Genomic DNA, 21863 nt, shown 5'->3' with positions numbered 1-21863 from the left:
ATCTTGATTTAAGAATTTTGAAATATGTGTACTGAAAACAAGTCAAAAATTCTAGGTAAGAAAGTAATTTTTGCAGTGAAAAATTATCCATTCTGCACTGTAAAAAATACTTTGCTGCCTTAAAAATTTTTGTTAAATCAACTCAGATTTACAAGTCATGTCAACAGAGATGAGTTGTCACAACTTATAAAATATAGTTTAGAAAAGTCAACTTATTTTATAAGTTATAACAACTCACCTGTAGTTATAACAACTCATTTCTAGACAAGATAAATAATAGTAAGTTAAATCCGAGTTGATTCAACGAAAAATTATTTTACAGTGTGTGAGATCCAGGTTAAAGGGGTGGTTTCCTGGACATGGCTTACCCTAGTCCCAGACTAAAATGTATTTTGAGTTGCGCCTTAATTTAAAAACATCTTGCTCTGACATATCTTAAAATATATCGGTGCCACTGTTTTGTCTCAAGATGCACACCAGTAATGTTTTTTGCAGGGTATGTTTGTAAAAACCACTTGAATGTCCGAAAATAAATAAGACCTAGTCCTGGATTAATCTAAACCCAGTCTGGGAACCTGCCCCATTGTCTTATAATCTTATGATGAGGTTGATTGCCCTCGCTGATTTCAATCTTTGACATGATCTCACTCAGTCAATATTAAACATATCAAGACTATATTTTCACAGAATGTTTCACAGAGTTGATGTATAGGTTTTCAGAGGCAGGGTCACAAATAGGAAATTATCAAATGATTATGATGATCATAGATCTTGTACAGTAATATATCTTTAAATTGTCAGTAATCTGAAGCATCAACAATGTTGCGCTTATGTGAATCTTTTCTTTTTCAATTAGTTGACTAGTTACCATTAGTTCTTATTATGACATAATGTGAATTTCAATGCTCATCCGAATTGGTTTGTGCTGTGCTGGTCTGTGTGTCAACATAAAAATTGTCATGCGGCAGGCATGATCCTTCTCATGAAGCTGGTCATTCATGCTGGTTAAGAACTCAAACAGTCGAAATAACATCATTTTTTCTGTAATAAATCAGCCTCTTCCTGAGGAAGATTATCCTTCATATCCTGCAGAGTATTCACTGATCCATGTGAAGAAGGTTTCTATACCCAGAGGAAATCTGGATCAAAGCAGTCCACACGGCTGGACCCTCAACATTGATCCTGATGGAGTTTGGGTATTCACGAATGATTACACACAGGAACAGGTACAGACCGCTGAACCTCACAATGTCCTCTTTATTATTTAAGCGTATTAACTGTCTATTATTATCTGGGTCATTTCTTTAACTCATTGAAGTGTTTTGTTAACAGTGGATTAAATCACTGGATGATGCGGGACGTACATACTACTATACGAGAGACGGTACAAAGTCCCAGTGGAACTTACCGGAGGTTAGAAAACTTTTTCAGTATTTGTCAGATGCTGCACAGTTCATTTTTTCATGTGATGATTGAGTGATGGGAATGATTTAAAGTCGCAATAAAAGTTAAATTAAAAACTGTAATTTGTTTTGGAATATTGTGGTATTTTTACAAATGAGCTTCATTATAAATAAATGTGCTCTCATAATCTTTAATCAAAACGCAAATCTCCTCCCCTTCTGGAAACGATCTCTCTTTAGTTCTGGTCATATGGTATGGCAGGTGGGCGGGGGTCCGGGAAAAAATCGCAGAGATTAGTAAATAGTAACATGACCCAACTTCAAACAATCCAATAAGTTCTCGATGGAAGAATTCAAGTCCAGCCCTGCCTTATTTCATTTCAGAAGCTGTTTCTCTCGGATATACGTCACGACAGGGAAAATAAGACAATCCCTACTTCCGTTTCATGGCGACTTTACCTGTCTTACTATAAACTGTTCGACTAACAGATTATGGGTCAAATTTACTAAATGGGACGAATTCCAAAATTCGTCTGTGGGTTATTTACATTTAAAAAGGCGCAAATTAAATAACACAGGCGCATCAGCTGATTTCCATAATGACCAACGCAATCTGCTAAGAGCAGCGCAAATAAGTTCAGGGTCACAAAAAGCGGAGGTGATCCTCCTCAGGTGTGGGTGATCTACTAACACCTGATGTGCTTGAGTTCAGCACCACGGATATCTCAGCTAATGAAGCCATAGTACACTGAAAAGAACTGGAGGACAAAGAAATAAAGGTTTACAAAAAGTTTTGAAAAACATCTGTTATTGGGTGACTTCTAGCAAATAAAAATAGATCTCTTAGATTTCCTCCAGCAAATAAAAAATAACATGGCTTGGCATACAATATTTTCAAATAGGGCTGGGCGATTAATCGAAAAATAACCGAAACCGAAATTCAGAACCTCTAACCGACATTATTTTATCATGTCGATTATTTCGGTTTTTAATCCTGTTAATACTTTCCCTTTAAAAACAAACTGCTGCGTGTGATGTTGCGTAACTCCGCCCCGTCCTGTCAGTGGCACAGCGAAACATGGAGGAGAACTCACTGTTTAACTGAGCAGCAGGATCATCTAGTGCCCAAAAGAAGCACAGTACTTTTTTTTAAGAAGTACTCGCGAATGTGCAGGCACCTGTGAAAAAATACGGAATGCGCGATCGGGTTTTTACCGCACACGCGCTCAGTTTAATCTACCGATGGGTCTCTAAGCAGCCCGGGTAATGTCATCACATCTCACTCACTCAAAACCGCGAAAAGACGCGCCCGCGTGAGTTTAATTAGACACTTCAGAGATGACGGAGAGAGAGAACGGGAGAACTTCTAGTCTACATTAACACCAAAAGCATTACAGATGAGAATAAATGTCTTAGACATCAGTGCCCAGTTAAGAAAAAATGGATTGAATACAAGAAACGTGTAAAGGATACAGTCCAAGTTTGTATTTTGCCCTACTCATCTCATTACAATATGCTATCTGGATACAACTTATTATGTATGTATCTTATGTCTATAATTAGTCATGGGGGTTGTATGATTCTTTGGTTCATAACTTCCCATTCTGAAAGTTTCATCAATTGTACATAATGACATGCAACATCTGCATAGAGTTAAGTCTAATTAATATTTTTCAGTAATGCAGTTATTTTGGGAAAAATGTGAATAATTGCATTGCAGGCTGATTTAAGGTGTGCCCTAAACTTTCCAACCTTGTCAGTGAACTATGAGGCAAAAAAATAATCGTTTATTAATCGTAACCGATGTCAAATGTTAGATTAACCGAGGTTTTGATTTTAGGTCAAATCGCCCAGCCCTATTTTCAAATAATATGTTCCTCTGGGATTCCAAATAAACTGTTATGTGTGGAAAAATCCTCCACCATGTACCACACCCTTTCTGATCTCTGTGATGCCTCTTTCTATCAGTAGCAATTGCAGCCATTTCAAACACAAAATGATTTAAAGCTCATGTAACACACGCTGTTTCTGCATTTCTGATGTTAATCTGAAGTATCTATAGAGTAGTATGACATACTTTATATCTCCGAAGAGTCTTTAGTTTAATCAGATTTATCAAAGAAAGATTAGCTTTACCGAATCTTTCCGATAACGTACGAAAAACTGAAGAAGGAGGAGTTACTACCGCGGGAGGAGCGAGTACGAGTCATGTAACACTATACAACACTTATAACTTATGATTCACTACATGTTCGTGTCATTTATGTAATATGCACGCGCCTATTTCCAACATAAGACAGAAGTCTTACTTACCGCATGCAACTCGTGACCCGGTTGGGAAAATCCAGCTCATCAAACACACACGCAAAACTCCGCTACTACCCCGGATAATAAACTATATCCATTGTTTTCTTAAGGCTGTATTTTTTCTCCTTACATCCAAAAACAAACTTCTTCTTTCGTGCCATTGTTGAGTTTTGAAATTAAACAAAGCTGTGTCGCGTGGTTAAGATGTTTGCAAGTGCTAGCGTCTCCCGCTGATTGACGGGTGGGCGGGGTTTTCCGGGGGGAGGGGCCATATAAAGAATTGATACATATAGAAAACCCCTGAAACGTCAGTTGGACCTGTAATCAAAAAAAACTTTCCGAAACTTGTACGAACCCTGGCGAAGTGCATTCGGCAAGAAATACTCTGTTACACACCCGACTGCTTTTTTGACACTTTGCCTACGTTTAGCATGAGGAAACAACTCTATAACTGTGTTAATAAGTCAGAATGCTTGAAATACCATTAAACCCCCCCTTTAAGACATGTTTTTTTTTGGAGTTAAATAATGGCGCAAATACCAGTAATATCACACTTGCAAATATTAGTAAATCGCATTGCGTGAATCTCCTCCCATAAATTTTGGTCTGAAAGGGAAACTCCTAGAATATGCATATGCAAGAAGGTCATTCGAAAAAATTACTAGACAACACCTTTTCAGCGCTAATTATCCACTGCGCGTCTTTAGTATATCCCGACATTGTTATTTAACGCCAAAATGATAGTTTGCGCTGGCGCAAGCTGTTAGTAAATCAGGCCCTAAATTTAGTCTGAGATGTAATTTACTGAACTGCTTAACGGTGAAATTATTGTATAAAAGCATAAAAAGCCAACTCAGAATCATATTAATGTTGTGAATATCAGCACAGCTTTTACTGTCACAGAGTCATGTTGATATTCCTGACATAAAACATGCATACAATGATTTTCTGTCTGTCTGTCTAGAACACTGACGATGTAGGACCATATGCACTGGGAAACGGGGCTTTTGATGAACTGGAGGGAACTGGATCAATGCAGAACTGGAGACACAGTTTGGGACACCAGGAGGAAGTACGTACTCCAAATTATAAAGTCACTACATGTTTTTTAGTAAAAAGCAAGGGAAGTAACACAAGGTATTTTTTACACTTCTCATCAGTATGTGATGACCTAAGGCACAATAATATTGACAGAAGTTTGAGTGAGAGTAGTCAGGAGTGATGATGTTACTGCGTGCTGAGGTCGCAGGGCTGCAAACTAAGTGCTCTTCAGCCATTGGTAGCTTCTAAATTCATCCCTGTTTGGATCCTAAGGAATGAATGGGGCTAGGCTAAATGCTAACACATTCACGATGCGCTGTACAAAGATTAAGTGCATGCATTGGAAAAAGATAGGTATGTATTAATTCGTCTAAGTTGAGGTAAAAAGATAGTAAAATATTGAAAAACTGTGGTGTTTTCCTTTAATCTAGATTTAAAAGTGTCTACTGTTGAAGATGCACAACTTATCTTTTCTGGATGCTGATTCCAGCTACAGGTGGCATAATAGCTAAATGCAGATGCACCTTGTTTTAAGTGAACCCTTGGTATTTCTAACTGACCTGATCATAATGATCTGAGTAATCTGTTTGGTTTATATTCAGTTAGCATATAAACCAAACAAGTCAGTGTAAGGACCTGAGGACTGGAGTGATGTGCTTAGATTTTTTGGTTGTGGTCAGCAGCAGCGTTCTGTATGAGCTGCAGTTGTCTAATGGTCTTTTTGGGGATCCCAGGAAGGAGTCCATTGCAATAATCTACCCTGCTGGTGATGAAAGCGTGAACAAGTTTCTCTAAGTCCTGTCTTGAGACAAAACATCTAATTCTGGCTATATTTTAGTAAGCAGATTTGCTTATTGCTTTCACATGACTACTGAAATTAAGATCAGACTCTTAAGATTACACCCAGATTTCTGACTTTATTTTATGTCAGGCCCCTAGAGTCAAGGTGTGTGTTAACCTTGAGAGTTTCACCTTTATTTCCAAATACAACAACTTCAGTTTTGTCTTTGTTTAACTGGAGGAAGTTTTGACTCATCCAACTGTTCATTTCATCAATGCACTGACATAGAGAGTCAGTTAGGGCTGTAGTCATTGGGTGTATCTGGGTGATTCTCACGAAATCCAGACTTAAAAGGTGTCCAGCATCAGATTTTTTTAAAAAGCCCTTGAAGCCAATATTTTTGCACATTTAAGATTAAGGTCTGAACTTACTATTACAATTATTTTTAAATTTTTTAGATTATCATTATAAAAAATTATCATTACCGCAACATGATATTACATTAAATATATGCATTTACAATCTCATGTTTTGGTAATGAGAACTAAAAAGTTGTCTAGGTACTATGACAAACAAAATTTTAACTTTTATGTGGAGAGAAAAAATAAGAACTGCTTACCTGGTAGCCATCTTGAGTGTCACAGTCAATTATGTCCCTTCCAACATTTTTTTTTTGAAAATTTTAGTTACTTGAGGACTTAAACAATGATTAAAAATTGGTGCGGAGGATGAGAAAATTGGCCTTGGACACATTTATATTCCTTATTATTGTCCCTACATTTACCAATGATCACCAAATACCACATGTTTCTACTGTTAATGTTTATAGTAAAACATGCTTTTTATTTTTTTTATTTTTTAATTATAAATATTTCCATGTCAAAAAACCCAAATCCAGTCATGGACACGTTGTGGAAATGAAAATTTCCCCTCAAATGTGGAAAATACAACAAAATTTGTTTGTATGATGGCATTTGAAATCATGTGCAAAACTGTATGCTTCTTATTTTGATACTCTTAGTTTGCATTTACTTTTTTTATCAAAATGTTTCATGACACCTTATGACAAGTCTAATTTCGCAAGAATCACCCATCTGGGTGTCATCTGTATAGCTGTGGTAAGCGATGCAGGTGTTGGGTGTTGATTCACAATCCAGCTGTAGCGAGGTCTGTGGGCTAAGCCTGAGCTGTGTTCGTGAACAGTAGTTTTTGTGGCTGCAGAGTTTTATCCTTGTCTTCTGAATGTCCATCCCAGTGCTGATTTGAAATCCTGTGGTCATTTAGGCCGTTCATAAGTGGACTGCCACACTCAGTTGATGAATGTCTTTAAGCAAGCTAGCACCTAGTTTGTTTGGGTGGAGACCATCTGACCTCAGGCTGGGAGAGGTCCACTGATGAATGACTGAACTTTCAGTCTTCCAAGTGTTTCAAAAAGTTCATTGAAATCACCAGCCTTATGTTAAGGGGCACCACAATGAAGCTCTGCTGTATGTTCTGGCAGTGTTGGCAGCACCACTAACTTTGTTTGGAGAACTGCAATCTTGTGTAGAAGTCTGTGGCAGTTTAAGCAGGCATTTTCTCTTCTCTTTGACTGTGGGCAGTTGTGTTGTCCTGTTTTAGGAATTCAAGATTCAATATATGTATGTATACTGTTTTCTTATATGTAAGTATAGAGTGGGAAGTTAGAAATATAGACTATGTACAAGATGTCTATATATGCAAATGTGCAGTATTAACAGTTTAATAACAGTATTTAAAGTATTAACATGTGTGCAAAAGAAAAACAGTAGTGCAGTATCAAGTACAGAGTAGGAGTAAGGATCTGGAAATAAAAGTAACACTATGCATGATATCTATATAGGTGATAGACAGTATTAACTTGTGCAAAACAGAAGTGCAGTGATGTGCAAGTGAGTGCAAATATAATATGGCAATGGCAACAAGGTATTTAAAGCAGAAATAACATTAATAGATGTGCAAAAATTGAGATGGAGTGCAAATATAATATAATATTGCAAGGTAGTGCAAATAAATATAGCAATGGCAGAAATAATATTAACAGATGTGCAAAATTGAGATCATGGGGCTATGAATAACATTAGCAGTACATAATGGTAGTGGCAATAGCAGCAATAAAAATGACAGACTATTCACTAAAATGGGTGGCTGTTTAAGAGTCTGATAGCTAAAGGGAAAAAGGAGTTCTTTAGTCCGGTTCACTCCTGTAGGAATGTCAACTGCCAGGAATATCAAACTGGTAGACTGCTATGACAAATTCCCCAGATGGTTGAATATTCCAAATATCAATATAGTTCCAAGAATTTGTAGTTTTAGTGTAAGTGTCCAATTGTTTAGTTTAAGCACTGTGCTGAACTGCTTGTAGTTAAATCAAAAGATGAAAGCAAAAAAGCAAATGTGCAAAGTACAGAGCGCAAGTAAAGGCATCTCTGAACAGTAGCGAAGCAGGAAGTTAAGGGATACACCCATGGATATGTATAATAAAGGCTAGATGTCTTACGGCGGAGTCTCTAACTTCATCACCTGGGTCATTCTACAGAAAAGGTGAAATTCGGGTGATGGAAATCTGCTTAAATGAACTTCTTTCAAAACACCCAAAACTTCTATAATAGCATTAATTAACTTGTCAAATCTATGAATCCGCAAAACGGGGAGCTTAATCTATGTTTAATTTTCAATACATTTTAATAAGGAGTCCATGACGTTGTATCTTCAATACCTGACAAAATGAGAATATAATAATAGATAATGAATATGATAAAACTTATAAACTTAAACATTTTTCCATCTTGTTTTGTTTGTATGCTTTTATGTTGGTCAGTTAAAGGAATAGTGCTTAGGAAGTACTCATTAGAGAAGACGGTAACACCAATGATGGTAACACCAATGACGGTAACACCAATGACGGTAACACTAATGACAATTTACAGAAAAAAACAAACATTTTAACAAAATGGCTGCCATTAGCCATGTGTTATTTCATCAGAGATGTAACAATCACATACTTATTCAGTATGATGTATTTTTATGTAAAGATCTTGACACTCCCAGCTATAAAAAAAGAGTAACACTAATGGCATCCAAAAATGTTAGATATATCATGATATTTAAGACAAATAAGGTAAGACATCTCACAAACCTTTTGCCTTCCTCCACTGCACTTCTTTCACTGACCTCTTGACCCATGAAAAACTTCAAAGAGCTGATGCATTGTTTCAAAATAAAGGGGCTTTGGGTAGGGTAACACCAATGACATAAATTTGGGGGACAAATATTTATTTGATATTATTCATATTAGTAGTGTATTTTTTACCATTTCGGTGTTGTAGTAAATTCATACAGGGTTAAAGGTAAATTTAAATTAGATTTGTTTTATAAAAAACATGGTTTTAAATAATAAGTACACAGTTCAACTTCCATGTATGATCAAAGGGACAGGGCAATTTTTAGAAAATTACATAAATAAACTATCTCATCATGTTAAGGACAGTCTATATTTATTAAATATATATCATTATGGGAATATTGGGTCAAATTAAATGATTAAGGGGTCTGCAAAAGCAAGGGACAAGCATTTTCACCTTTTTTGTAGAATGATAATTCTGGATCCTTTAACATGTTTCATGAAAATTATTCATAAGTATGCAGCGTCATAGGTACATCTCTAACGTTTATAACAAAGCAAACCGTTTGAAAATCAATAGAAAATTTAGCAAGTCATGGCCATCTAAAAGTACCTGCACCATTAAAACACAATGCTACGAGTGAACGAGCTGTCTGTGGTAAGATGGCCGCCAGATGTTGATGTCGACCTCTATTGGCCAGCAGCGCGGGCGAGACATCTAGCCTTTATTCTACATATCTATGGATACTCCAGCCAAATATCAAAATATCAGATTTACTTAACCGACATTGTTCGTGCTTAGATGAGACTGATGCAATGGCTTCTGATTGGCCAACATGGCTTAACGGTTAGGGTTATATTGCCATCTGTTGGTTTTGCATGCTATTGATAGCGCTTCATACTGTGTTTTTTGCGTTTATGTGGACGCAGCGATTTTATTTAAAGAAGGAGGAAAAAAACCTGTGTATGTGTGGACTAGGCTGAAAACTGTCATCATTTACTCACCTTTATTTTAATGTGAACAGTGTCTTTAAATGTTCATGTTTGGCTCATAATTCATCCCACATTGTTTGTGCTTCATGACATTTGACATGCTTGATTCTCAAATCACATGTGTTGTGTGATCAAATATTGAATGTTTTTACTGCGTATGATGAAATAAAGACCTGAGCCATATCTAATGAAGTATCATAGAGACTCGGTATGGGCCGCTTTTGACCTGGGCCTTATAACAATCACCCAGAACACGCTCACTGCAAAAATGACTTTCTTCCTTAGTATTTTTATCTTGTTTTCAGTACAAATATCTAAAAATTCTTAATTCAAGATGCATTCCTTGATGAGCAAAATGATCTAGAAAAATAAGTCTAGTTTTTACACAAAAAATACACAATTTAAGTGAATGTGCGCCTAAAACAATCAAATAAATCTGCCAATGGAATAGGACAAATTTTTTGACATAAATTGACTTTTTTCCAGAAGTAAGATGTAAGTTACAAAATGTTAATGTCCCCACAAAACATGGAAACCCGAATGTGTGTGTGCGTTTGTGTATCTATGTGCGCGTGCGTGTGTTTGCGTGCATGTGTGTAAAATTTGCAGGAATGTTATGTTACCTGATGACTGGTGTTGTGTGCATTTGTCATTTCACACTGAGACTGTTAACATTATGTGTTGTCTTTCCTCTTCTTCTTCTCTGTGGCTTCAGCATTCATTATTTGTTCATGTGTGTTTGTGTGCTGTAACAGAAGATTCATTCATCATCATACGGTCAGAATGTATCAGACAGCGAATCCTCCGGCTCTCATGAGATCTCAAACAATGTAAGATCTTCTGCTTCACATCATTTTATGTAATGATAAACAAAGACAAACACCAGGTCCAAGTGTTCTCATTTACATTGAACTAAAAGCTCACAGATATGACTTCTACATGTTTCAGCCTTTTATTTATTTATTCATTACAGGGACAATGCATATTAATAAACATTTCAATGTCATATTAATAAACATGTCAATATGCCAGAGTTTGCCAGATGGCTATTTTTCACCTGTAGTCCCTAGACAGACGGTAATAGACACCCTAAAAGAAGATAAAAGTACATAAAGCAACTAAAATAGTATGATTTAGTAGTATTTACATTTATTTATTTCAAAACTTTTTTATAAAATGAAACCATTATAGTGTTAGTTATAGTTATAAGGAAAGGGCCAGTTGAATGAACACTGCGGGATCTTGCTGGAGGTAGTAGGCCATTTGGTTACTTTTTGCCTACTGTTTTTGTAATACTATGAATTCAGACATACTACTCGCCTCGCCTACTACTTTTTGCCTGCTGTATAGTATGGAAGTAGGTGGTTTTGGACGCAGCGAGAGTCTGTAGTGATGTTATGTGTCAGATCAAATCTCTGTTGTTGTGTGCTCAAACACATGAAGAAACATTTGATTCAATATTATAATCTTACATTCAGTCTGTCTGCAGTCGTGCTACACAAATAGTTTGGACTGATATTATGAAAACATCTTACTTTATTATTTATTTTGAACAATAATTATATAAATTTCAAATTTATAAGAATCACTGTACTGTATTAGCACTGCTGTGGGTTTCTGTACAGGTTTTGTCGTACAGATATACACACCTGTTTTATTTCATATTTATCACATAGTTCTATGTTACTTAACAATTGTAAATACATAGTGTAACATGGAAGTTACACCCATGGTACAACTGCTTGTGTTCATTGCTTTATTAAAAATGATTTTCAAGAAAAAGATTTCTTAGTATTTTTGTCTCGTTTTCAGTAAAAATATCTAAATTTCTCTTAAATCAAGATGTCTTTTCGTAATGAGCAAAACGACTCGAGAATATAAATCTAGTTTTTAGACCAAAAATATCAAATTTAAGTGATGTTGTGCTTAAACAACCAAAAAAATCTGCCAATGGGGTAAGCAAATTTTTCTTAAATTTTTCTTGAATTTAGTGTTTAAGAAAAAATGTTCAAGATTTTTTTGCTTACCCCATTGGCAGATTTTTTTTTGCTTGTTTTGTGCACTGAATCACTTAAATTTGATATTTTTGGTCTAAAAACTAGACTTATTTTTTGGGCGTTTTGCTTATCAAGAAAAAACATCTTAATTTAAGAATTTGTAGATATTTTTACTAGTTAACACACTGCAAAAAATGACTTTCTTACTTAGTGTTTGTGTTTTGTTTTCAGTAAAAATAAAAATTCTTAAATTAAGATGTATTTTCTTGATAAGCAAAATGACCTAAGTCTAGTTTTTAGACCAAAAAATATAAACTTTAAGTACATTAGTGCTTAAAACAAGCAAAAAATATCTGCCAATAGAATAAGATTTTTTTTTAAATAAGTTTACTTAAGAAAAAATGCAAGAAATTCAAGAAAAATTGTCTTATACCATTGGCAGATACAAAGTAAGAAAGTCATTTTTTGCAGTGGAAGCAGCAGTTAAATGTTTATATTAAAAGGTTTCAAGTGATAAATTAATATTATACATCTGGCTTATTCTGCACCTCAAAGCTTCAGATTTATTGCAGTGAGATGTTATTCTTTCTCTTTCTGATTTTAACAGACGCTTTATTAACCCTATTCATCATCTTCTCAGGTTTCCAACTTGGAGAAAGCAGGAATCCTGAACAAAACAAAGGTGTCTGAAAATGGCAAGAAAGTGAGGTAAAGATGATCTTCATGAGTTTTGGAGCTGTTATAACTCAAGTTTGTAAACTGATGTCAATCCTTCTGCAGAAAGAATTGGGCTCAATCCTGGACGGTTCTCCATGGAGGAGTTCTGACGTTCCATAAAGACCCAAAATCTGCACCAGGCAGTGCATCGGTTAGAATCAGATCGCGTATAAAACATTATTGCAATTATGAAATCTGATTTCATTGTGTTCTTAACACTCAACCTTTGATATTATATAGAGCAAGACCAATCAAATAGTCCCAGAATTCAAAGTGGATTTAAAAGGAGCAACAATTGGCTGGGCAACAAAAGAAAAATCCAGCAAGAAGAATGTTTTAGAGGTATGACGGACACTTCCTTAAAAATACATTCACTTTTAGTGCTGATATTTGATTCACTTTGTTTGTGTTCAGCTGAAGAGTCGATCTGGAGCTGAGTTCCTGATCCAGTATGATACTGAGAGCATTATTAGTGACTGGCATAAAGTTATTATAGACACCATACGTCAGCTGGTGAGTCATACATCACACATACTCTCTAACTGTGTCCTGATTCAAAAGATGGATCCTTCAAAGGTTGCATCCTTTCAAAGCGAGGACTCGCTCTTTGAAGGATGCAGTCTCTGATGTCCAAGATTCAGCCTACGGAGGATCCTCAGCTGCATGGGTGTCAGAACCATTATATGTGGGAACAAAACCCACCCACTTTTTAAGACCAATGATATTGGACCCACTCACTTTTTCTTTGATTTAGCGCATATATCTGTTTACTTGTCAGAGCCCCGTCAGTCAAATCCATTGCAGACGAATGCCCTAATAAGTTAAACACTTTTAGCTACAGCCTTGACTTTTACGCTGCTGCTTCCTCAAATCAATTCAATTTAAATCAATTTTATTTTTATATCGCTTTTTTAGGGCTATATGGTATTGAAAAAAATGTGATTTTGCTGTTGTTGCGGTAACAATATTTCTTGAAATCTATACTATACACACTTGAGAAATGTTATTTTTATTAGCTATTTTTTAAGTAATTTAGATTTGTAATTATTATACTGAACTAAACTGCTGATGTAATAAAATCTAAAAAAAAATTTTAATTTAATAAAAATCGAATTAAATTATTTTTAGGAACAAGTTTGTTGTCCTTGCTCGTGTCTATTCCTGCCATATTTATTTTCTACTCCCTACTTTTAGCCACTAGGTTCACCTTTGCGCACACGGTCTAGCCAAATACAATTACAAAACATTTTTAAAAAGTAGAGAAATTATAATTAAAAAGAAGAATTAACGATAAAACGTTCACTTAGAATAAAGTAAGAAGTACAATAAAAATAGTCCCTAAATAGTGCAAGCAATTTACTATGAAAGAAAACCCGTATTAAATATAGACATTTATGTACCAACTGCAACATTTCAGTGGCAACACTGTAGTGCAATTTTGCAAATAAAGTGATAGTATTTTTTAAATGATAAAGTGACATAGTAGTATGTCTAAAACTGTACTAAAGCTTTCTAGTCCAATGAATATGAAGTTGGGTAAGAAGCATCTTTACATTAATAAGAACAAGAGAAAACATGGAAAAATCAGAGGATAACAAAAGTAGCAAAATACATCGCCTAAGTCAGTGGTTCCCAAACTTTTTCAGCGTGCGGCCCCCCTTGTGTACGGTGCATTCCTTCGCGGCCCCCCAAAGAAAATTTGTGACAAAAAAGTGGTCTAAAACTTAACATTTTAATAAAAAAAAAAACATTAAATTATACAAAAAGTAGTGCCTTTGGTTAGTAGCCTTATTTTTTTAGGTTAAATTGCACAGAATTCATGATAAATTAATTTATTTCATAAAATGTCATAAAACTGGGGCCCCCCTGGCACCATCTCGCGCTCCCCCTGGGGGCCCCGGCCCCCAGTTTGAAAACTACTGGCCTAAGTAATAATATATTAAGTATATATGATATAAGGGGAGTAATAATATATAAGTAACATATAGAAGAAAATTGTAAGTCAAGCCAATATCAGTAGACTCCCAATGGGTTAAAAAAACTTATAGGAAAAAACACTGTGGAAAAAAACCCTGAGAGAAAGACAGACATAGCTGATCCTATTGAAGATATACTATATATTAAATACTATATTTTACAATTTAGGGGAATAAAATTTTTTGGTTGTCGCTGGGCAGACTTTGGCGATTCAGTAGCAATATATATATATATATATATATATATATAAAATTAATAAATATATATAATACTATATATTAAAAAATACTATACTATAAGATTTAATAACAATAAACATTTGTAGAAATTATTCCACAATAAATTAAACTCCATTTCGTGTTTTCACTACTTTCCGCAACTCTACTCCGGCGACTCCACAAGGCTAAAAGCAATTGTTTAATTAAATAATAATTGATGCCCATGCATAGCTGCGTTACGTGCTGTTCCCTCCCACCGTGCCTGTCAGTGGGTCACAGCAGAGACCTTTGTGACTTATTCAAGTAAATATGGAACCAGAAAAAAAATTATAATTATGTTGTTACAAACCTGTATACATTTCTTTGTTCTGATGAACATGAAGGAAGGTTTTCTTTTTTCCTACTATGAAAGTGAATGGGCCTCATAATCGGTTTGGTTACAAACATTCCTCAAAATATCTTCCTTTGTCTTCATCAGATCAAAGAAATTTCTTCAGGTTCATAACAACATGAGAGTCAGAAAATGATTACAGAATTTGCATGTTTGAGTGAACTATCGCTTTAAGCATCCTTCGAATTGGGACACAGCTTATATCTTGTGATGTCATTGAGCTGATGTCATCTGTCTGTCTGAATGTTTGTGGTCTGTCAGGATTTGGATCAGCAGCACTCTGAAGATGAGGAGGAGATGGGTGAGAAGGCAGATAAAGAGGAGAGATTTCTTGAAAAAAGGACTATGAGCAATGGTAAATATTCACAACAAATATTCAGAAGAGAAAAGTCCTTTCATTGCCCTTAAACATCAGCAAATAACTCATTCACTCTGTTCTTTACTTAACCATATAGTGTGACATCAAACATTCACCATAAATTCAGTAATTTGACTGATTCTTGAAAGTGTTTGTCTTAGTGCTCTTCAGCTGAACATCAGATTTACTTTTAACCATCAGATCTGATAAATATACTAAATTAATGGAAGAAACAACACAAGTTAATGTTGATAGAATGAACAGTTTCATACTCATAGTAAATTTTTTCAACAACTTCTTTGTTTCTGAGCTTTGTATGTTAATGTGTCGAAACCCTTCTTACTCTTTCATCAGCAACTCGACAGTCCGTATCCAGCTCAACATCTGAGGCCGATCAGAAAAAGGCCCGCACCAAACTAATGAAGTTTCTCCTCAAGCGGCCGACGCTTCAGTCTGTCAAAGACAAGGGCTACATTCGAGGTGTGATTGGAATGCTTTTACAACCTTTTCATAGTGTTGATAGCAATTTTAATAATGGGGTGGCCAAGGCTACATTGGGGGGTCCATAGTCCTTATAAAAAACGATGTGTAACAAAAAAGCAAATGGGAAGTGAATTACTGAGGGAGTGAAAGTATAGCACATTAAATTTGGAGTGGCCAGTCAGATGTCGGGGGTCCAGTGCCACCTCACACACCCCTCTGGCTCTGCCACTGGCTGATAGTCGGAATTGATTTGGGAAATGATCTGACACTTTGCCTTTTCTCCATCAGAAAATGTCTTTGGATGTCACTTGCACAATCTCTGCACTCAGGAAAAGGCCACAGTGCCAAGCTTTGTGGAAAAATGCATTCGTACAGTAGAGAAAAAAGGTACAATACTGAACACTGAACATGTTGTTTGTTGTCATAGTAAAATATTCCTTACGTCTTCTGATCTCTTATGTCAGGTTTGGGGATTGATGGACTCTACAGAGTGAGTGGAAATCTGGCTGTCATTCAGAAACTGCGTTTTAAAGCTGATCATGGTAAATCTCAGCAGCATTTATATATTGTGAATGAATCATGTGTGTGTCACTGAGTCATGTGTGTGTCTCACTGAATCATGTGTGTGTGTGTCACTGAATCGCGTGTGTGTCAATGAATTGTGTGTGTCTCACTGAATCTCATGCGTGTATCACTGAATCATGTGCGTGTTTCACTGAATCATGTGTGTTTCTCACTGAATCATGTGTGTTTCTCACTGAATCTTGTGTGTGTGTGTCTCACAGAATCTTGTGCGTGTCTCACTGAATCATGTGCGTGTCTCACTGTATCATGTGCGTGTCTCACTGAATCATGTGCGTGTCTCACTAAATCATGTGCGTGTCTCACTGAATCGTGTGTGTGTCTCACTGAATCGTGTGTGTTTCACAGAATCTTGTGCGTGTCTCACTGAATCATGTGCGTGTCTCACTGAATCGTTTGTGTATCTCACTGAATCATGTGTGTATCTCACTGAATCATGTGTGTGTCTCACTGAATCATGTGTGTGTGTGTCACTGAATCATGTGTGTGTGTGTCACTGAATCGTGTGTGTTTCACAGAATCTTGTGCGTGTCTCACTGAATCATGTGCGTGTCTCACTAAATCGTGTGTGTATCTCACTGAATCATGTGTGTATCTCACTGAATCATGTGTGTATCTCACTGAATCATGTGTGTGTCTCACTGAATCATGTGTGTGTGTGTCACTGAATCGCGTGTGTGTCAATGAATTGTGTGTGTCTCACTGAATCTCGTGCGTGTATCACTGAATCATGTGCGTGTTTCACTGAATCATGCGTGTTTCTCACTGAATCATGTGTGTTTCACACTGAATCTTGTGTGTGTGTCTCACAGAATCTTGTGCGTGTCTCACTGAATCATGTGCGTGTCTCACTGTATCATGTGCGTGTCTCACTGAATCATGTGCGTGTCTCACTAAATCATGTGCGTGTCTCACTGAATCTTGTGTGTGTCTCACTGAATCGTGTGTGTTTCACAGAATCTTGTAAGTGTCTCACTGAATCATGTGCGTGTCTCACTGAATCGTGTGTGTATCTCACTGAATCATGTGTGTATCTCACTGAATCATGTGTGTGTCTCACTGAATCATGTGTGTGTGTGTGTCACTGAATCGCGTGTGTGTCAATGAATTGCGTGTGTCTCACTGAATCTCGTGCGTGTATCACTGAATCATGTGTGTGTTTCACTGAATCATGTGTGTTTCTCACTGAATCGTGTGTGTGTCTCACTAAATCGTGTGTGTGTCTCACTGAATCTTGTGTGTGTCTCACTGAATCGAGTGTGTGTCTCACTGAATCGTGTGTGTATCTCACTGAATCATGTGTGTATCTCACTGAATCATGTGTGTGTGTGTCACTGAATCATGTGTGTGTGTGTCACTGAATCGTGTGTGTTTCACAGAATCTTGTGCGTGTCTCACTGAATCATGTGCGTGTCTCACTGAATCGTGTGTGTATCTCACTGAATCATGTGTGTATCTCACTGAATCATGTGTGTATCTCACTGAATCATGTGTGTGTCTCACTGAATCATGTGTGTGTGTGTCACTGAATCGCGTGTGTGTCAATGAATTGTGTGTGTCTCACTGAATCTCATGCGTGTATCACTGAATCATGTGCGTGTTTCACTGAATCATGTGTGTTTCTCACTGAATCATGTGTGTTTCTCACTGAATCTTGTGTGTGTGTCTCACAGAATCTTGTGCGTGTCTCACTGAATCGTGTGCGTGTCTCACTTTATCATGTGCGTGTCTCACTGAATCATGTGTGTGTCTCACTAAATCATGTGCGTGTCTCACTGAATCATGTGTGTGTCTCACTGAATCGTGTGTGTTTCACAGAATCTTGTGCGTGTCTCACTGAATCATGTGCGTGTCTCACTGAATCGTTTGTGTATCTCACTGAATCATGTGTGTATCTCACTGAATCATGTGTGTGTCTCACTGAATCATGTGTGTGTGTGTCACTGAATCATGTGTGTGTGTGTCACTGAATCGTGTGTGTTTCACAGAATCTTGTGCGTGTCTCACTGAATCATGTGCGTGTCTCACTGAATCGTGTGTGTATCTCACTGAATCATGTGTGTATCTCACTGAATCATGTGTGTATCTCACTGAATCATGTGTGTGTCTCACTGAATCATGTGTGTGTGTGTCACTGAATCGCGTGTGTGTCAATGAATTGTGTGTGTCTCACTGAATCTCGTGCGTGTATCACTGAATCATGTGCGTGTTTCACTGAATCATGCGTGTTTCTCACTGAATCATGTGTGTTTCACACTGAATCTTGTGTGTGTGTCTCACAGAATCTTGTGCGTGTCTCACTGAATCATGTGCGTGTCTCACTGTATCATGTGCGTGTCTCACTGAACCATGTGCGTGTCTCACTGAATCCTGTGTGTGTCTCACTGAATCTTGTGTGTGTCTCACTGAATCGTGTGTGTGTGTCTCACTGAATCTTGTGCGTGTCTCACTGTATCATGTGCGTGTCTCACTGAATCGTGTGTGTATCTCACTGAATCATGTGTGTATCTCACTGAATCATGTGTGTGTCTCACTGAATCATGTGTGTGTGTGTGTCACTGAATCGCGTGTGTGTTAATGAATTGCGTGTGTCTCACTGAATCTTGTGCGTGTATCACTGAATCATGTGTGTGTTTTACTGAATCATGTGTGTTTCTCACTGAATCGTGTGTGTGTCTCACTAAATTGTGTGTGTGTCTCACTGAATCTTGTGTGTGTCTCACTAACTCGTGTGTGTGTGTCTCACTAAATCATGTGTGTGTCTCACAGAATCATGTATGTGTCTCACTGAATCATGTGTGTGTCTAACTGAATCATGTGCGTGTTTCACTGAATCGTGTGTGTTTCTCACTGAATCGTGCGTGTTTCTCACTGAATCATGTGTTTGTCTCACTAAATCATGTGTTTGTCTCACTGAATCATGTGCGTGTCTCACTGAATCGTGTGTGTGTCTCACTGAATCGTGTGTGTTTCACAGAATCTTGTGCGTGTCTCACTGAATCATGTGCGTGTCTCACTGAATCGTGTGTGTATCTCACTGAATCATGTGTGTATCTCACTGAATCATGTGTGTGTCTCACTGAATCATGTGTGTGTGTGTGTCACTGAATCGCGTGTGTGTCAATGAATTGCGTGTGTCTCACTGAATCTTGTGCGTGTATCACTGAATCATGTGTGTGTTTTACTGAATCATGCGTGTTTCTCACTGAATCGTGTGTGTGTCTCACTAAATTGTGTGTGTGTCTCACTGAATCTTGTGTGTGTCTCACTAAATCGTGTGTGTGTGTGTCTCACTAAATCATGTGTGTGTCTCACAGAATCATGTATGTGTCTCACTGAATCATGTGTGTGTCTAACTGAATCATGTGCGTGTTTCACTGAATCGTGTGTGTTTCTCACTGAATCGTGCGTGTTTCTCACTGAATCATGTGTTTGTCTCACTAAATCATGTGTTTGTCTCACTGAATCATGTGCGTGTCTCACTGAATCGTGTGTGTGTCTCACTGAATTTCGTGCGTCTTTGCAGAGGATCTGGACCTGGATGAGGGTAACTGGGATATTCATGTGATCACAGGAGCACTTAAGTTGTTCTTCAGAGAACTTCAGGAGCCTCTCTTTCCCTACAATTTCTTCAATGAGTTTATTTCTGGCATCAGTGAGTCTGATTTAATTAAATTATTAATAAATGAAAACGCTTTGATTGTGTGATGAAGTGATAGGACACACATGAATTGGTACTGTAGCGACAGCAGTATTGTCACTATACACAAACATTTGACCACAGAATGTTGGGATTGAACTATCAGTATCAGTAGTTTAAGTCATTTAGAGAGATTTCCATATCAAATGTTCGTTTATTTTGAATGTGTTTACCTGTGATAAATATATTGTTCTTGTTTTTTATGCAGAAATGGCAGATTATTACAAAAAACTTTCACACATGAAAAATCTGGTGCAGCATTTGCCGTCATCCAACCATGATACGATGGAGGCGCTCTTCAGACATTTACGCAAGTATGTTTATTTTTTACATATAAAAACGACAGAGATGTTTTTGTTTCCTGTATCTACAGATCTGTATTTGTATTTCAGGGTTATTCAACATGGAGATGAGAATCGGATGACCGTACAGAACGTGGCCATCGTTTTTGGCCCAACGCTGCTCAAACCTGAGGTGGAGACTGCAAACATCACCATGTACATGGTCTTCCAGAACCAGATTGTAGAGTTTCTGCTTAATGAGTTTGAATCCATCTTCCACATGTGATAAACATCTGTCATTGTCATGTGATGTCAAAACTGACCTCACTCAGATAGAAAGGTTAAGTTGATAAACTGATCTGAGTTCAGACATGTTTTATGAATGAAAACTATGGCCTGCACATTCACTTATATCTTTAATAAATAGAGATGCTACAAAATATCCATAACAAAAGACTTTAATAGATTAATATCACTCAAACAGAATGAACATTTATAATAGAATCACTCTCATGTTATTTCAGATGTATGACTTTATTTCTTCTGCTGAACACAAACACATTTATATCAGAATGCTGTCATGTTATCTTGTTTTATGGGGCTTTATAGGTTTTGTGAGTCACAAACTTAACATTTCTCTTCAGAAGTCTGCTGGAGTTTTGGATTATTGTAATGATGGAAGGATGGGGTTTTTGGAGATATGGCACATTAAGAAAAATATGATGGTATTAAAAAAAAATATTTGTTTGTGTTCAACTGAGGAAAGAAATGTTCATATTTGGTTGAAGTAGTCCTTTAAACGAGCTGTTAAATATTTAAAGAGCAATAGAGTTGTTTTAATAATATGGTTGAAATGTTTCTGTTTAGACCTGAGGATGTTGCTTGTGAGTTTTATTTGATAAATTTGTTTCTAGCTGTGTTGTTTTTCCTGCTTGTCAAATAAGTCATTATAAGATTTAACTTTGCCTTTTTGTAGATACTTTAGAAACTGGAACGTAGTATACTGGAACGTATAACGAAGGTATATTTCAAAGAAAATGTGAAAGTAAAGAAATTAAGTTGTGAATAACTGCATAATGTTGTTTAGGTCAACTGTTTATTTGTATATGTTTACCTCTTTTAATATATGTGTCTTTAACATAGAAATGTACAAAGTACTGCAGGTATGAAACTGTAAATTGGGAAAGCTAGGGTAAGATTCTTGTATATTGTTATTAGGGAGCAAAGTTTTCAGTACCAAAATGTAGAGTCTGTAAAGTGAAATTTGCACATAGATTATGCATTAATATTTTATGATAAACTCTTACAGTATATTAATCATTGTAATATGTTTTAAAGTATGTGTATATAGAAAAAAGGCATATTTATGCTGTGAATTACCTGGCGTAATAAACTCTTAACTCTTTTATATAAGTTATGCTTTACTGTTATATTTCTGTGATAATTTTCAACTAGGATACATACTGTGTCATAATGGAAAGTAAATATAACA

The 21863-nt window shown here is 36.5% G+C and overlaps 1 protein-coding gene across 7 annotated transcripts in view; it reads left to right on the top strand.

Moving 5' to 3' along the window:
• Positions 1 to 21784, top strand: part of arhgap27 (Rho GTPase activating protein 27) — a 39504-nt gene extending 17720 nt beyond the window's left edge. For 5 of the 7 annotated variants that reach the window (XM_073866733.1, XM_073866734.1, XM_073866737.1 and 2 more), the window contains 15 exons: positions 1056 to 1226; positions 1333 to 1413; positions 4675 to 4782; positions 10423 to 10497; positions 12305 to 12372; positions 12445 to 12532; positions 12622 to 12723; positions 12796 to 12894; positions 15229 to 15322; positions 15680 to 15805; positions 16097 to 16195; positions 16273 to 16350; positions 19917 to 20045; positions 20299 to 20404; positions 20483 to 21784. In XM_073866733.1, the coding sequence (XP_073722834.1) occupies positions 1056 to 1226; positions 1333 to 1413; positions 4675 to 4782; positions 10423 to 10497; positions 12305 to 12372; positions 12445 to 12532; positions 12622 to 12723; positions 12796 to 12894; positions 15229 to 15322; positions 15680 to 15805; positions 16097 to 16195; positions 16273 to 16350; positions 19917 to 20045; positions 20299 to 20404; positions 20483 to 20657 (1599 nt within the window). In that variant the 3' untranslated portion in view covers positions 20658 to 21784. Of the gene's footprint in view, positions 1 to 1055; positions 1227 to 1332; positions 1414 to 4674; positions 4783 to 10422; positions 10498 to 12304; positions 12373 to 12444; positions 12533 to 12621; positions 12724 to 12795; positions 12895 to 15228; positions 15323 to 15679; positions 15806 to 16096; positions 16196 to 16270; positions 16351 to 19916; positions 20046 to 20298; positions 20405 to 20482 lie in introns of those variants that run through there. The other 2 variants (XM_073866738.1, XR_012369219.1) reach the window with 2 other exon arrangements.
• The last annotated feature ends 79 nt before the right edge of the window (positions 21785 to 21863 follow it).

The sequence above is a fragment of the Misgurnus anguillicaudatus genome, chromosome 4 (genome assembly GCF_027580225.2).
Source record: "Misgurnus anguillicaudatus chromosome 4, ASM2758022v2, whole genome shotgun sequence".
Lineage (NCBI taxonomy): Eukaryota > Metazoa > Chordata > Actinopteri > Cypriniformes > Cobitidae > Misgurnus > Misgurnus anguillicaudatus.
Note: the sequence above shows the minus strand (reverse complement) of the source record. Positions and strands in the feature narration are given on the sequence as shown.